General features: G+C 34.9%; 1 protein-coding gene across 17 annotated transcripts in view; it reads left to right on the top strand.

Annotated features, from left to right (window-relative positions):
* The window catches only part of LRCH3 (leucine rich repeats and calponin homology domain containing 3), a 162,279-nt gene that overhangs the window by 62,539 nt on the left and 83,444 nt on the right, over positions 1–16,296 (top strand). For all 17 annotated transcript variants that reach the window (XM_056793606.1, XM_056793608.1, XM_056793601.1 and 14 more), the window contains 4 exons: positions 1,543–1,669; positions 5,373–5,478; positions 6,909–7,045; positions 8,913–9,022. In XM_056793606.1, the coding sequence (XP_056649584.1) occupies positions 1,543–1,669; positions 5,373–5,478; positions 6,909–7,045; positions 8,913–9,022 (480 nt within the window). The remainder of the gene's footprint in view (positions 1–1,542; positions 1,670–5,372; positions 5,479–6,908; positions 7,046–8,912; positions 9,023–16,296) is intronic.

Here is a 16,296-nt window from a genome sequence, read left to right as displayed (position 1 = left end):
CTCCTTCCTCCCTCCCTCCCTCCCTCCCTCCCTCCCTCCCTCCCTCCTTCCTCCCTCCCTCCCTCCCTCCCTTCCTTTCTTCCTCCCTCCCTCCCTCCCTCCTTCCCTCCTTCCTTCCTTCCCTCCTTCCTTCCTTCCTTCCTTCCTTCCTTCCTTCCTTCCTTCCTTCCTTCCTTCCTTCCTTCCTTCCTTCCTTCCTTCCTTTCTTTCTTTCTTTCTTTCTTTTCTTTCTTTCTTTCTTTCTTTCTTTCTTTCTTTCTTTCTTTCTTTCTTTCTTTCTTTCTTTCTTTCTTTCTTTCTTTCTTTCTTTCTTTCTTTCTTTTTCTTTCTTTCTTTCTTTCTTTCTTTCTTTCTTTCTTTCTTTCTTTCTTTCTTTCTTTCATGTGTAATGAGAGGAATAGAAGGAATAGAGTTTTGTTGAGTCAGGGATGGTTATGGAAAATCCAGAGAATGTTCCATAACTTCCAACAAGTTATTGAGGAATAAAATATAAAAGCAATTTATATATAGATTTGTGAATTGTTTGCATATACAGAAGACCATCAAACCTTTAGGAAGGAATGAGATTATGTACTGAGAGAGAGGAAAACAGAGGATCCAAAACATTGTTTAGGAACACTCATTTGATTGACATCAGAGATGCCCCCTCTGAAGGTATAGTGAGACAACTTGGAATAAGATCCAGAGAGCATTGTCACTAGAGCCCAAGAAAGAATGTTTAGGTGTAGAAGAGTAGTTAATAAGTGTTAAAACTGAAGGAAAGTCAAGAATTATGACTACTGAGAAAAGCCATAAGAGATCACTGGTAACCAGATAATTAGCAGTTTTCTTCCTAAAAAAGATATTGCAAGGGTTTTAGAAATGAGTGGAAATTGATAAAAGCAGGAGAGATTGTAAAACAACAGCCTGAGAGGTTTTATTTCATTTTTTGTATTTGTATCCGTAGAGCCTCCTACGATGCTTTGTCCTATTGCAAAAGCCTAATAAATACTTAATTCATCTTTTCAAAATTGAATTGACTAATTTCAAATTTAAAAAATTAAATTCAAATTTAGTTTTTTTTTAACCCTTACCTTTAGTCTTGGAATCAATACTGTGTATTGGTTCCAAGGCTGAAGAGTGATAAGGGCTAGGCAATGGGGGTCCAAGTGACTTGTCCAGGGTCACACAGCTGGGAAGTGTCTGAGGCCAGATTTGAACCTAGGACCTCCTGTCTCTAGGCCTGGCTCTCACTTCACTGAGCTACCCACCTGCCCCCTCAAATTTAGTTTTAAATTTTATTGATTTAATTCAAAATCTAGCCATGTTTGTAGGGAGCAGGGTGAAAGCATGGAAGATGTTAAAGATGAGAGTATGGAAAAAAATTAGAACTCTTTAAGCTAATTTGTTGATAATATATGTTCACTGATAAAGCACTGACTTTTTAAATATTAGTGTCAGTATGGGAACAATGCATCTCATATTTAGTATATACTGTTGAATTTCGAATGTGAATGAAGTGTTTTACCCTCAGACTGCTTCCTCTTTTTCTTTCCCATTTAGTCGGAATCAGCTTTCAACATTGCCAGTACATATGTGTAATCTCCCACTGAAAGTCTTGATTGCCAGTAATAATAAATTGGTCTCTCTTCCTGAAGAAATTGGACATCTCAGACACTTGACAGAGCTTGTAAGTGAATGTCTTATTTTGATTGTGATTTCTACATATGCTGTTCTTTATATGTGAAAATTATCTGTTAAAAAATATGTACCTTTCAGTTTTCATTTTCAGAATTGGTGATAGATTTGTACTGATTCATCCATTTTCTTCTTTATTCTTTCTTCTTGAGGTGAATAATAAATGTTTCATGAGACTGTAGGCTAGAATGAGGGCCATTGAAAAAGCAAAAAGCTAACTGATTTACTGGTAGGATCATAGAATTATAGAATTAAAGAATTACAGATGGAAGGGAGTCTTAAAAGTCATCTTTTCCATCCTACTCATTTTACAGAGGAAGGAACTGAGCTTGTGATTTTCCTAAGGTCATAGTAGATGGTATGTAACAGAGAGAAGATTTGAAAAAAAAGTCCCACTTCTTTATTTCATTAGAACTGTGTTCTTACCTGATGGTTTGGATTTTTATAAGTCATAATCTAATAGGGGCTTTTATTTTCAAATGCTGCATTTGCCACTAATGTATAAAATTGCTTCAAATATGATTTGTTAATATCTCTTAATTCAGATGTTCTCATTTTAGCCTATAGCACTCAGGTGAAGCCTGTGGCCTCCTCAGAATAATGCTAAATGCACAAAACAAAATATATAGGAATAAAAGGGAAACCATATATGTTGAAATAGTTATCAAATCCCAGGTTAAAAAACCCCGATTTAGATAAGGAATTTTGATTAACTGTTATGACAGAATGGATGATTATCATCAACCCAGTCGGGAGACTTTAGTGCATGATCTAATTGTTGCTTATAAACATGGTAAGCAAGTAACAACCTTTCTAAGACTCAGTTTTGTCATCTGTAAAGCAAGTATAATGATATTTTTATCTATCCCATAGGGCTTTTGAGAGAATCAAATTGAGATATGTTTATAAGGCATTTTGGAAGAAACCTTTAAACTCTATAGAAATATCAGTTAAGTCCTTTACAGTATGGTTGTAGGGGGAAAAGAAAACATGTTTCTCACTGAAAAGCATTATTTAAATTTGAGTTTTTGTTTGGTTTGTTTTTTTTTTTTACTAGCTAGAGCTTCTTCCAGTTTAATAGCAGCTGGATTGTCTAAGAATCTTCACCATAAATTTTTTACCATTTCTGTTCTTTTTAAAGTGTCTATCCATATTCCTGAACTGACATTCCAGTCTTAAACTGGAATGAAATTTAGTCCACATGTCCTTAAGAAATGTTGAGTATAATGAACAGTACAATTGTAACATCATAAATTGACTCACATTTTTTCAGTTAGGTTCAAAATATGTAAATGCACTTGTAAAATTGGAAAGAAATGTAATTAACATATTAAATCTAACTCTGTTCTTAGAGCTAATTTTGTTTGAGTGAATTTTTTTTTAAAGTTAGTGTATGTCTTTTCAGAATTTGACTTAATTATAGTATGCTGGCATTAAAATTGTACATTGTATAACAATGCCTTGTATATTTCTGGTATTTTTACTTTATAGCTTCTAAAAATACTTATAATAAATACAAGTTTATCAGAAGATTGGGTCATGCCAGTTGTGCCTTCTATATTTATACTTTGTTTATATGTTGGACAGATAAGCTAAAGTGTTTTATCCAACTCTTTTCAATTTATGTTTAATTACCCATTAGCCACTTTGTGCCCTACCGTGAAGTTAATGAAAATACTGAATTATCTTACATCTTCTTTGAAATAATTTCCAGCTTCAGTGGGTGGTGGGCCTTAATATAGTCCCATAATTTTTTATGGAGGGCTTGAGGTTGCCTCATGGAATATGAAATTTTGCCCTTAAAAATATATTTTACAGACCTAAGATCACTAAATATTAAGGAGACCAAGTTTAAAGATATAATGAATGATAGACATAAAAATACCTTTGTAGTTCATCTGGCCCAAATCTTTTACTTCATACAGGATTTTGCCAAACTAAATGGTTCCAGGCAAATCTTATTTAAGACTTTCAAGGAAAGAGGCTCTATCTAAAAGGCTCTATCTAAAAACCTCCTCTTAGTAATCCAACATATTTTTAATAATTTCCTTAATGAAACAATAGTCTTCTTTATAACAGTGTTTTATGCTGCAGTTAAAGATAATTTCTTGATGTTTTGTCTTACTTGATATGAAGATATTCAGTCCTAGTTAAGTTCAATAAACATTGAAGTGCCCAACTTTATACAGAACACTTCTAGATTCTTAAATTCTATAAGCATCCTTTTAAAATCTAAATTTGATGGTTATAACATTAAACTAGAAACTGACACACCTGGGTTCCATTTAGACCTTTACTATTTAGTTGTGTGATCACATTTGACTTTTTTTTTCTTTTATTTTCTTTTATTTTTTTTTTTTAAATAAAACCCATACCTTCTGCCTTGGAGCCAGTACTGTGTATTGGCTCCAAGGCAGAAGAGTGGTAAGGGCTAGGCAATGGGGGTCAGGTGACTTGCCCAGAGTCATACAACTGGGAAGTGTCTGAGGCCAAATTTGAACCTAGGACCTCCCATCTCTAGGCCTGGCTCTCAATCCACTGAGCTACCCAGCTGCCCCTGACTTTTCTTCTTTTTTAAATGGTATTGTGTCTATTTTTTAAACCGTTGCCTTCTGTCTTAAAAATCAATACTAAGTCATTTCTAGGCACCTAGAGTTAAGTCACTTTACAAGTCAACAGCTTGGAAGTGTTTGTGTCAGATTTGAATAAATGAGACATGTTATAATTTCATTCTTATATCAGTTAGCATTTCTTTGCAACAGTTTGATGTTTTATTCACCCAAGTAACTTGCCCATACTATAAATACTACCTGCATTTAAAGATCTGAAAGTGGTTCTATCCACTTTCAAAATGATTGTAATATGTATATTAACCAGTCTTGGAATCTATATATGAAGGCATTTTAAGCACTTTGGGGACCATGCTATTTGTCCAAATTATAATAAAAATGATGAATTTGTACTGCAGCTTCTTACACTAGATACAATTTTGTCTTATGAATTTCTTGTTCATAACTATGAAATTCAAGCAGATACTTCAGATTTTTTCTAACCCATTTATAGAAATTGATAGTATTGTTAAATGGTAATGATTGGTATTATCAAAAGTAAATACCAGGGAGCAACAAGGTGACTCAGTGTGTTGAAAGCTAGACCTAGAGATGGAATGTCCTGGATTCAGATCTAGCCTCAAACACTTCCTAGTTGTATGATCCTAGACAAATCACTTTACCCAATTGTCACATATACTTGGAACCAATAAACAGTATTGATTCTGAGAAGGAAGGTAAAGGGTTTTTTGTGGGGGGGGGGGATAGTTGGGGGAGGGGGAACAACTAGGTGGTCCAGTGGATAAAGATGCAGACCTAGAGACAAGAGGTCCTGAGTTCAAATTTGGCTTCAGACACTTCCTATCTGTATGCCCCCAGGAAAGTCACTTAACCCATTTGCTAAACCCTTACTGTTTTTGTACCTTGGAACTGATACCTAATATCAATCTAAGATGAAAGGTAAGGATTTAAAAAAAAAAAGTAAGCCAGCTATGGAAATTAAGATAGTCTTGATGATAGAAACAGAATTTTTAGGCATATTAAGGAATTTAGAGGTCATTTCACTTTTCAGATAGTTTGATGTAAATAAATGACTAATACTAAGACACTTCTTCACTTTTTATTTTGCTTTTACTTTTGGCATAGGATGTGAGTTGTAATGAAATTCAGACGCTACCTCCCCAAGTTGGCAATTTGGAATCTTTGCGAGATCTTAACATCAGAAGAAATCACTTAGTGCGTTTACCTGAAGGTGAACAGAAAAAGTTTTCAATGTTTTGACTTTTTTAGAAATGTATTTATAGCATGTAACACATTATAAAAATACATTATATTTGAAAATCATGTTTTTTCTGCAGCCTATTTTGTTGGTTTGTTATTAGTTTCTTTTACTGCATCATCTTTATTTTGATTTACCAAAGTTGATGTTCCTCCTCTATTAAGCATAAAGGACTACTGAGAAGATCCTAGAGATTAATAAAGCTCACCTTTGGTGGAAGGTGGGTAGAATTTAATAAGGATATGATATCTGAATATTATATAAGTTATATAAATTCTTGGGGAAAACAACTATTTTTGCTAAGGAAAGTTTATGACAGACTAACATACAAAAATCCTTTGAGGAGATAACATATTTCACCTTACTAGGTATTTATTTGAATATATGCTAAAGTGATGTTTTTAGACCTAGGCACTGTAGGTGGAATACAGAGAAGTATATGAAAAAATCTGTATATTTATCCTTGAGTTAGTTACAAAAGCAATTAAGTCTGTCTTTGTTGGGACAAATGAAAAGAAATTGCAGTTTCCAAAATAAGTTCTTTATTTCAGAAAATACAGAGGCTAATTGGGTATTTAACTGGTTTGTAAACAACTTTTAAAATGTAAATAGAATGAACATTGAAATAGATCCATGAAAGAAGCCAAAGATTGTTGAGGGTTAGCTCTAATCCTTAGAGGCTGACATTGTAACTACAACCAGACCCTTGTACTACATAAAACTTGGTTCTTTTATCATTAAATCATAAAAAACTTACCAATTAAAGAAATTTCATGAGTTAAGATATTGATAGAATCTATTTGGATTGATCCAAAGAAATTTGGACCTCCTAATTTAAACTCCTAAAAAACTCCCAACACATCCAAAACATAATGACCTAACTTGGACTACCCAAAATTTATACACCTTTTCTGCTTTCCCTCTCCTTTCCTACCCAATTCTCTCTTCCTTGAGGACTTTGGACTAACCCATTCATTACCTTAGGAGCAAGAGATATTGAGAACTCTCATTAATGCTGACCTTGTGATACCCTTGCTACTTGCTGAATAGAAACTGTAGTTCCTTCCCCTCCCTCTCTCTCTCTCTCTCTCTCTCTCTCTCTCTCTCTCTGTCTCTCTGTCTCTCTCCCTCTCTCCCTCCCACCCCCCCCCCCCCCGTCTCTCTCTGTCTCTCTGACTCTCTTGCTCTAGCGCTTAGTCTTCAGAAAGTAGTAATTTATTATATCAAGTAACTTTCATCCTGCATGATGGTTGATTTAAAGCCTTTTTTTAAGCATCAGCCTAGTTGCAGTAAAAAATATTTGTAGTATCTTAAGAATGTATATTCATGGTCATGTGATTTTTAGTTCTTTGGAGTTTTAAATTCAATTGACTAAATGTTTCCATTTTCCTTCATACATGCAGAGCTTGCTGACTTGCCTTTAATACGGTTAGACTTCTCCTGTAATAAAATTACATCAATCCCTGTTTGTTATCGGAACCTCAGGCACTTACAAATGATCACCCTAGATAACAACCCCCTGCAGTCTCCTCCTGCACAGGTAAGCCACTTGAAACTGTTGAGTAGAAGATAGAATTTGAAATTTAGGTTGTTTCCATTTAAGTTTCCTTTTGAAACTAAGTCCTTAAGAAAAGTTATATTATTATTTTGAAGTCAGCTTCCTTATTTTTTTTCTTTCTTTCCTTTTCTGCAATTGGAATTCCTTCCTTGAAAGCATTCATAGTAAAGCAAGGGAAGATTTTGTTCTTCAGTTTTGTGTATTAAAATATCCATTTATCCAATTATTGTTTTTGTGTCTGTTTTCTGAAATCATCAGCTTATTTAATAGAACAAAGCATTGGCCATTTGCTCAACAAAAGTGACTGAATGCAATTCTGAAGTTATTGCATTTATTACAGAGTTCCATCAGCTCTCATAATATTTGCCATAATATAGTTTATAGAATTCCAAAATAGAAGTCATATCTACTATTTACTATCTGCCTTTACATAATTCTAGTTATCTGTGAATTGGTCTGACACCTGTAAATATCTTTGAAATATATAGATGGGTGTAATACATCCAAAGAATTTAAATTTTTCACTTCTAGAAGCATTTGGATCTTACTATTAGTGTGATATACACTATTCTGTGTCCTCTAATTTTTTTTGTTATTATTATTAAAATTGAAGATGGCAAGGAATTCTCTTAATATAAGAGAAATTGTATTTCACATTGTGGCTAAGGGTGGGAAGGGAAAAAAGCAGCAAGCATTTATTAAGTGCTTACGATGGTCCAGACACTGAACTAAGTGTTTTACAAATGTCTCATTGGATCCTCAAAACAACCCTGGAAGGTAGGTATTATTATATTTCCCATTTTAGAGTTGGAGAATGTAGGGCAGAGAGATAATAAGTGATTCGTCCGTCATCACATAGCTAATATCTGAAGCTAGATTTGAACTTAGACCTTCTTGATTCCAGGCCTATCACTCTATCCACCTGTGTCTCTAGAGTCAAAAAACTGCAAGCATAACCTGTGAAGAAATGTTTATTGCACTGATAATAGAAAAGTCAGTACAAGAATAAAAACTCATTTATTTAGAATGTTTTTCCATGGTTCCATGATTCATGATATTTCCAACCCCTCTTTCCTCCTCACTTCTGGAGCTGACAAGTAATTCCCCTGGGTTGTACATGCATCATTGTTCAAAACCTATTTCCATATTATTCATATTTTTCTCTGAGTGTGGATAGCATTCTTTCTCATAAGTTCCTCCAGATTGTCCTGAATCGTTGCATTGTTGCTAGTATTACATTCAATTGTGCCATAATGTATCAGTCTCTGTGTACAATGTTCTGGTTCTGCTCATTTCGCTCTGTATCAATTCCTGAAGTTCTTTTCACTTCATATAGAAATCCTCCAGTTCATTATTCCTTACCGCACAATAGTAAAGAATAGAAACATTAAAAATCATTTTCTTTATAAAAATGTCTGGTCCACATAAGTCTATATAGAATTTCCAAGGAAAAATATAACTGGCTTAAATAAGTTGATACTATTTTATTAGCTGAATATCAGTTAATACCATTAACCATACATAGATAGGTAATTTTATCACTGTCCCATTTTCTATACTTATAAAACAAAAGTGGTAGAATTGCTTAATTGTTGAAACACACAGCATATTACATAAAATGTAATGTGAGAGCAGAATGAATAGATACCAATTTTCCATTAAAAAATTCTATCAATCAAATATAGTCTCATATTTTTAATTCATTCATTTTTTTATATTTTTCTTCTAGCTGAAGTATATGGAAATGCCATTTTTTCTCACTACTAATTTTAAATGTCATCTTTATAATAAAGTATAGTACCTTTGAATAAGTACATGATGATGTTATTTGATTCTTCTTTTTCTGTAGATATGTATAAAAGGCAAAATCCACATATTTAAATACCTGAACATACAAGCATGTAAGATTGCTCCAGACCTACCAGAATATGATAGGAGGCCCATGGGGTTTGGATCCTGGTAAGTATATTTGTGTATTCTTTTATTTGTTGTGTTCTACCACTTCTGACTATAGAATAATAAAATATTAGATCAAACTAATATGGCTTGAAACACTATTTTTAAATTGTCTAAGTTGGATAAAAATCTAGTAGCAAGAAAATTAAAACCAAAACAGACTGAATAGTTGCCTAACAGCAAAAGATAACCTGGCCCAACTCTCTCCTTATCAGAAAGCATTTGAATTCATTTGAATATGGACTTTTCTTGGAACTGAACAAAGATAACTATAAAGTAGTATGAAGAGAACTCATCATTTATCAGAAGGCCACTGATCCAAAAGCCTCAGATATCTGGAATAATGCAGTAAAACAATAAGGAAGCCAAAAAAGCTTTTGAGAAGGCACTTACTCATGTATTAAATTTGCAAGGGAGACCCCCTTTGTTCTTTATTCAGAGCATGCTTGTTCTTATATCATGGTTAAATGTAGTCCTAGTAAGTTAAGTATACCAGTAGCAGCAAATTTTTTACAAAAGAGATTAAAGGTAGATATGCTGGGGAAAAAAACAAGTGGCAGCTGATCTAATATAAGGAAGGAGACAGAAAACCAATGAATATCAAGTAGAAAGGCTTATCCCTTTTTCTTTTTAAATTTTATTCTCTACTATTGCACTGGCTCTGTTCTTTAATATAAACATGCTCAGACTTGGACCATGGCCTCTTGAGAAAAAAAAATAGTTATCTTCTTTGACTCTGCTCCTCCTTCTCTTTCCTCCTTTTTTTTAAAGATGAGAATTTATTTCTGAATTTCTTTAAAGTTACAAAACATACTAGACACATATTGAACAAGGAAATCTTCATTTCTTAGCATCACTCAAAAAATGGCAGCAAGGATCATGCTTATGATATTTTAGTGGCAGTATCTAAGTACCTTAAATTATTTAGACATTTCTGATTTATTGTATAGACCTAATGGTCAGAAAATACTTAGACATCAGAAATGGGAAAGGGAAAGGTTCATTCTATGGCATTTAAAAGGAAGATGCTGAAAACAAAATGTTGAGATCCCAGGGCAAATATCCTAAGAACAAGACTTTTTATATCAGACCCATTCTTCCTAGTTTTCTTTAGAAAAGAGATTGGTACACCCCGTCCTACACTGAGGTACTGTACTGTATACTAGTTCCAACTGGACCTTTGTTTCCCACTATCCAATCCCAGGTCACACAGATCCAGGGCCTGGTGAAAAGGGAACATGTGCACTCCTGTAGCATTCTGTATGGAGAGTCCCTGGGCAGGATAAAGAGAAAGGATGTGGTTCAAAAACTCCCAGTATGAACAGTGGGGCTCATACCTCAGGTGCAAATCAAGATCTCACTTTCAATACCTAGCCAAGCCTCCAGAGGAATACCAGGGTAGAGAATCCCAAACCAAAAGGGAGCCATAATTTTGACCCTCTAAACTGACAGAGCTTTTCACTTGTTTGATAAGGGGGGTAGTACAACAACAGGTAGCTTTTGCTTAGAATCAAAGTCAGATCAGGAATTTGCAGAGCTCAGGTCTAGGGGCTGAGATTTTGAAATAGCACTACCCTCAGTACTCCAAGAATTAAAAAATTGGAAAATGAGGGAGTTGTCCTTGTTTGGGGGACTGAACAAATTGTGATGGTGATGGAATACTATTGTCCTATAAGGAATGATGAACTGCTCGATTTCTATAAAAACTGGAAAGACCTTCATGAACTGATGCAGAGTGAAATGAGCAGAACCAGGAGAATATTATACACAGTAACTGAAACATTGTGGGACAATCAAATGTAATAGACTTTGCTACTAATAGCAATGCAGCAATCCAGGACAGTACCAAGGGTCTTATGAGAAAGAATGCTATTCACATCTAGAGAAAGAACTGTTGGAGTAGAAATGTAGAAGAAAAACATATGATTTATCACTTGTATATATGGGTATAAGATTTGGGGTTTAGGTTTTAAAAGATTACTCTTATTACAAAAATGAATAATATGGAAGTGGGTTGTGAGTGAACTCTGGGAGGGAGAGAACATGGATCATATAACCATGGGAAAAATATTTTAAAAATAAATACTTTTTTTTAAATTAAAAAAAAAAAGAAAAGGAAACAGCAACAGGACAAGCCCAGAACTTCACTCCAGAAGTGCTGCAGAGCATAACTCTAACATCAAGGTCAAAGTCAAGAAGTAGGGAAGAAGAACCTGCAAACAAAAAAGAACAACCTCTTCTCTCCCAACTATGAGTTGTTACAGTGACAGGAACAATAAAGACACAAATGCAGAAGAGAATGATCCCAACACAGCTTGAGCAAAAATTGAATTACAATTCCTGGAAGAGACAAAGAAAGAATCTTTTAAAAGGTTTAAAATGTTTTCATAAATGGAATAAGAACACTTGAGGAAATAATTGGAAAATAAATAAGCGCTATGAAAGAACAAATTGAACAAAGAATTAGCAGTTTGGCACAGGAGGTACAAAACATTGCCTAAGCTCCCTAAAAATTAGAATTGACCAAATAACAGCCAAAAATTTCATGAATCAACAAGAAATATTAAAACAAAATCTAAAAACTGGGAAAAAATAGAAGAAAAGGTAAGATATCTCATAGCAAAACAGCTGATGTGGAAAGCAGATGAAGGAGAAAAAGAATCTTTGGACTATCTGAATTCAACCCCCTCTCCCACAAAAAAAAAAAAGCCTAGGCATCCTTTTTTTTTCTTTCAAGAATTCTTAAAAGAAAATTGTCCAGATGTCTTTGAACCACAAAGTGAAGTGGATGTAGAAAGAAACAACCAGTCATTTCCTAAAAGAAACTCCAAAATGTAAATTCTCAGATCACAACCAATAACTTAAGTTACCAGGTCAAGGAAAATAATACTGCAAGTAGGCACCAGAACAAGAGAATTGAAGTACCAAAGAATCAAAATCAGTTGGTCCATTTGTGAACTTCACAAAAAAGTCAGCCAGAAGTTCTTGGTTCAATAGTAAAGAAGGTTGACAGCAAAGCTAGCACAGGAAATGAAAGAGAAACTTCCCAGCACAACCAGAATCCAACTAGAAATACATGTAAGTCTGTAAGGGCTCTTTTCTTTAGGGCTAAAAGTTTGGAAAGCTCTTTCAAGAAAGCCTCAGAACTTTTCTAAAGGGGAAAAAAATAAACTTTAAATGTAATAGAGAACTTTTAAGCATTCCTGAAGAACAGATTAGAGTTGAATAAGAACTTTGAAATGGAAACAAGGGGAATTAAATAAGAATGAGAGGACCTGCAGTTGCATTTGTTCCTTTCTGAGAGTTTTTAGTTCTGGCTAGAAAAGGGAAGATTAAAGGAATTACTCCAGTAGTAATACCAAGAGGAAGCAGGCTATAGAACTTGTTCTTTCTCATGACTGGGATGTGTGAGAAAAGTATACATAAAAAAAATAATAATTATTATAGTAGTAGTCATTTATATAGCATCTACTACTATGTGCCATAATATTACTACATTTTATCCTCACAACACTGGGAGGTGGGTTCTATTATTATAATCCCTGTTTTTATATGGTGAAACTGAAGCAAACAGAGGTAAAGTGATTGTCTAGGGTCAAACAAAATAGTGTCCAATGCTAGATTTGAACTCATATCCTCCAGACACTAGATGAACCTAACTTGGAATGTGTATAGATTAAAATTAGGGAATATTGGGGAGACTGAGGCAGGTAGAAATTAGTTTCTCTCTGCAAGGAGTATTATATTTTTTTAGAGGTTTATTAAGGACTAAGGATTAAAGAATATACAAGTAAGAAACATGTGCCTAGGCCAGAGGCCTAGACAAAATAACCTCACATCATGGAAGAGACACCTCTGCTCCAAAACGGAAGTCCAAAAGAGAGCTAAAAGCTTTTGCAATCAAGTTAAATACCTTCTCAATCTCGGCCCAGGTGAGATTACAAAGCATCCTGGGGAAGTGGAGCAAGGAATTGTGGGGATTGAAGTCCAGAGTTCAAGTCCAATTTTACAGAATGGAACAAAGCAAAGTTGAATACACTTCTAGTATGGACATACACAATTTGTTATGGAAATGTATCATTCTCAGCCAGGAAACAAGTGAGAATAAGAAGAGGGGGCATTCAAGAGGCAGACAAAGCCAGCTGGGAATAATTACAAGCAAACTAAGCTTCCTCTTCCTGAAGCAGAAATAAAAAGGAAAAAGTAAAGCAAAGAGCTAGAAATTCAGATGTCCATCAATTGGGAAATGGCTTGAATTGTGGTATATGAGTATAATGAAATGTTTTTTGCACCATAAAAAAATTATGAAAACTATGAGCACCCCGAACAGATACAGTAAAATGACCAGAACCAGCCAAATTGTAATAGGCGAATAATAACCTTCTTAAAAGATCAGCTTTGAAGGACTTGACAACTCTGACCAAGGCAATGAACAATCTTTTCTCCAGAGGATCCTATCCACCTCCTGATAGATAGATGATAGACTAAAAGTATAATGGCATACAACTTGGGCATGGTGAATTTGAGTATTTGTTTTACTTGACAATGCTTATTTGTTGTGTGGTGATATTTTTACTGCCTGTTTTTGACTGAGGTTAGCAGTGTTGATATGAAAAAAAAGGCTGTTAACATTTATTTATTTACTTACTTACTTATTTTGAAATTTTTATTTAATTAGTCAATTTAGAAGATTATTCCTTGGTTATAAGAATCATATTCTTTCCCTCCCCTCCCCCATCCCTTCCCATAGCCGATGCGCAATTTCACTGAGTTTTACATGTGTCCTTGATCCGAACATATTTCCATGTTGTTGATGTTTGCACTGGGATAATTATTTAGAGTCTACATCCCCAATCATATCCCCCTCGACCCATGTAATCAAGCAGTTGTTTTTCTTCTGTGTTTCTACTCCCACCGTTTTTCCTCTGAATGTGAATTGTGTTCTTTCTCGGAAATCCCTTTGAGTTGTTCAGGATCATTACATTGCTGCTAGTAGAGAAGTCCATTACATTCAAATGTACCACAGTGTATCAGTCTCTGTGTACAATGTTCTCCTGGTTCTGCTCACACTACATCAATTCCTGGAGGTCATTCCAGTTCCCATGGAATTCCTCCAGTTCATTGTTCCTTTGAGCACAGTAGTATTCCATCTCCAACAGATACCACAATTTGTTCAGCCACTCCCCAATTGATTTAGCTCCTTATAAATTTGAGTTATTAGACCTTTGTCAGAGGTTTTTGTTATGAAGATTTTTTTCCCAATTTGTTGTTTCCCTTCTCATTTTGGTTGCATTGGTTTTGTTTGTACAAAAACTTTTTAATTTAATGTAATCAAAATTATTTATTTTACATTTTGTAATATTCTCTATCTCTTCTTGGTCTTAAAATCTTTCCTTTCCCAGAGATCTGACATGTATACTATTCTGTGTTCACCTAATTTACTTATAGTTTCCTTCTTTATATTCAGGTCATTCACCCATTCTGTATTTATCTTGGTGTAGGGTGTGAGATGTTGATCCAACCAATCTCTCCTATACTGTCTTCCAATTTTCCCAGCAGTTTTTATCAAATAGTGGATTTTGGTCCCCAAAGCTGGGATCTTTGGGTTTCTTAAACACTAGCTTGCTGAGGTTATTTACCCCAAATCTATTCCACTGATCCTCCTTTCTGTCTCTTACCCAGTACCATATTGTTTTGATGACCACTGCTTTGTAGCACAATTTGAGATCTGGTACTGCAAGGCCCCTTTCCTTCACATTTTTTTCATGATTTCCCTGGATAACCTTGATCTTTTGTTCTTCCATATGAACTTTGTTATGGTTTTTTTCTAATTCAGTAAAAAAGTTTTTTGGTAGTTTGATGGGTATGGAACTAAATAAGTAAATAAGTTTGGGGAGGATGGTCATTTTTATTATGTTAGCTCATCCTACCCATATTTTTTCAATTGTTTAGATATAGTTTTTAGTGTTCATATTGTTCCTGTGTTTGTCTTGGCAGATAGATTCCTAAGTATTTTATATTGTCTAGGGTGATTTTAAATGGAGTTTCTTTTTCTAATTCTTGCTGCTGAGATGTGTTGTAGATATACAGAAATACTAATGACTTATGTAGGTTTATTTTGTATCCTGAGGCTTTGCTAAAGTTATTGATTATTTCCACTAGCTTTTTAGTTGATTCTCTAGGATTCTCTAAGTAGACCATCATATCATCTGCAAAGAATTTTAATACTTTCAATTTTTTTTAATTGCTACTGCTAGTGTTTCTAGTACAATGTTAAATTATAGAGGTGATAATGGACATCCTTGTTTCCCTCCTGATTTTATTGGGAATGCATCTAGTTTATCCCCATTGCAGATGATGTTTGCTGATGGTTTTAGATATATACTGTTTATTATAAGGGTCAACCCCTTCTTGTTTTTCTTGATGTTGGAAAGTTGTTGTTCCTGGGCACTATTTGCCATAGCTATGGTGGTTTTTCCTTCCCTTTTCAGTCAGAAATATGAGTGAGATGGGCATGCTCTCTGTGTATGGAGCTAAGGAGCTAGGATTTTGGCTGAGGCCAGCTCTCAAGTCTCTGCAGCTTCTGCTATTTGCTGTCCCTCTCTGTGCTGTCTCCCCATGTGGGTGCCCACAGTCTGCGCTCCTCAGCCTTCTGGGGCCTCAGGTCTAGCTGCTCTCAGGGGTAAGTCCTTGGTGGTCTCAGTCAGCTTCCAAGGACCCATAGGTGCCCCTCGCTCACTCACTGATTCTAGTGCACGCTGGCTCTGACTCTGGCTGCGTAGATGGGGTCGGGGAGGGTGGATCAGCTTGTGTTTTGGTGAAAGCTTTTTCACCCCCTTATGGTGTGGAAATACCCAAATCCCATGTACCTTCAGTGCTGAGCCCTACTGCAGAGTCCCTTCGTATGTATGAATTTGCGTTTTTCTGGCTTTTTGAGGTAGTGTGTATCAGTAGGTGGTGAGGAGAGGAAGAGTCCTGCATCTAGACTGCTGCCATGTTTACCCAGAACATGGAAATATCTTTTGTAGATGTTTAAGTTCAGAATTAAAAAATAAAAGAAGAGATATCAAATGTGAAACATTTTGCAAACCTTTTAAATGCTCTGTAAATGTTAGCTACTGAACTCTTTATTATTACCACCAAGGAAAACAACATGTACACAAATAAGCAAATAGAGAAGATACAGAGTAATTCTGGGTGCAGTCAAGGAGAGAGCAATTCAATTTAACCCAACAAGTATTTATTGAACACCTGCTATTAGATAGTAGGCATTGTAT

Source organism: Monodelphis domestica, chromosome 4, assembly GCF_027887165.1.
Source record: "Monodelphis domestica isolate mMonDom1 chromosome 4, mMonDom1.pri, whole genome shotgun sequence".
Classification (NCBI taxonomy): Eukaryota; Metazoa; Chordata; class Mammalia; order Didelphimorphia; family Didelphidae; genus Monodelphis; species Monodelphis domestica.
The sequence above is the reverse complement of the archived record's forward strand: the minus strand, read 5'-3'. Positions and strand labels throughout refer to the sequence as shown.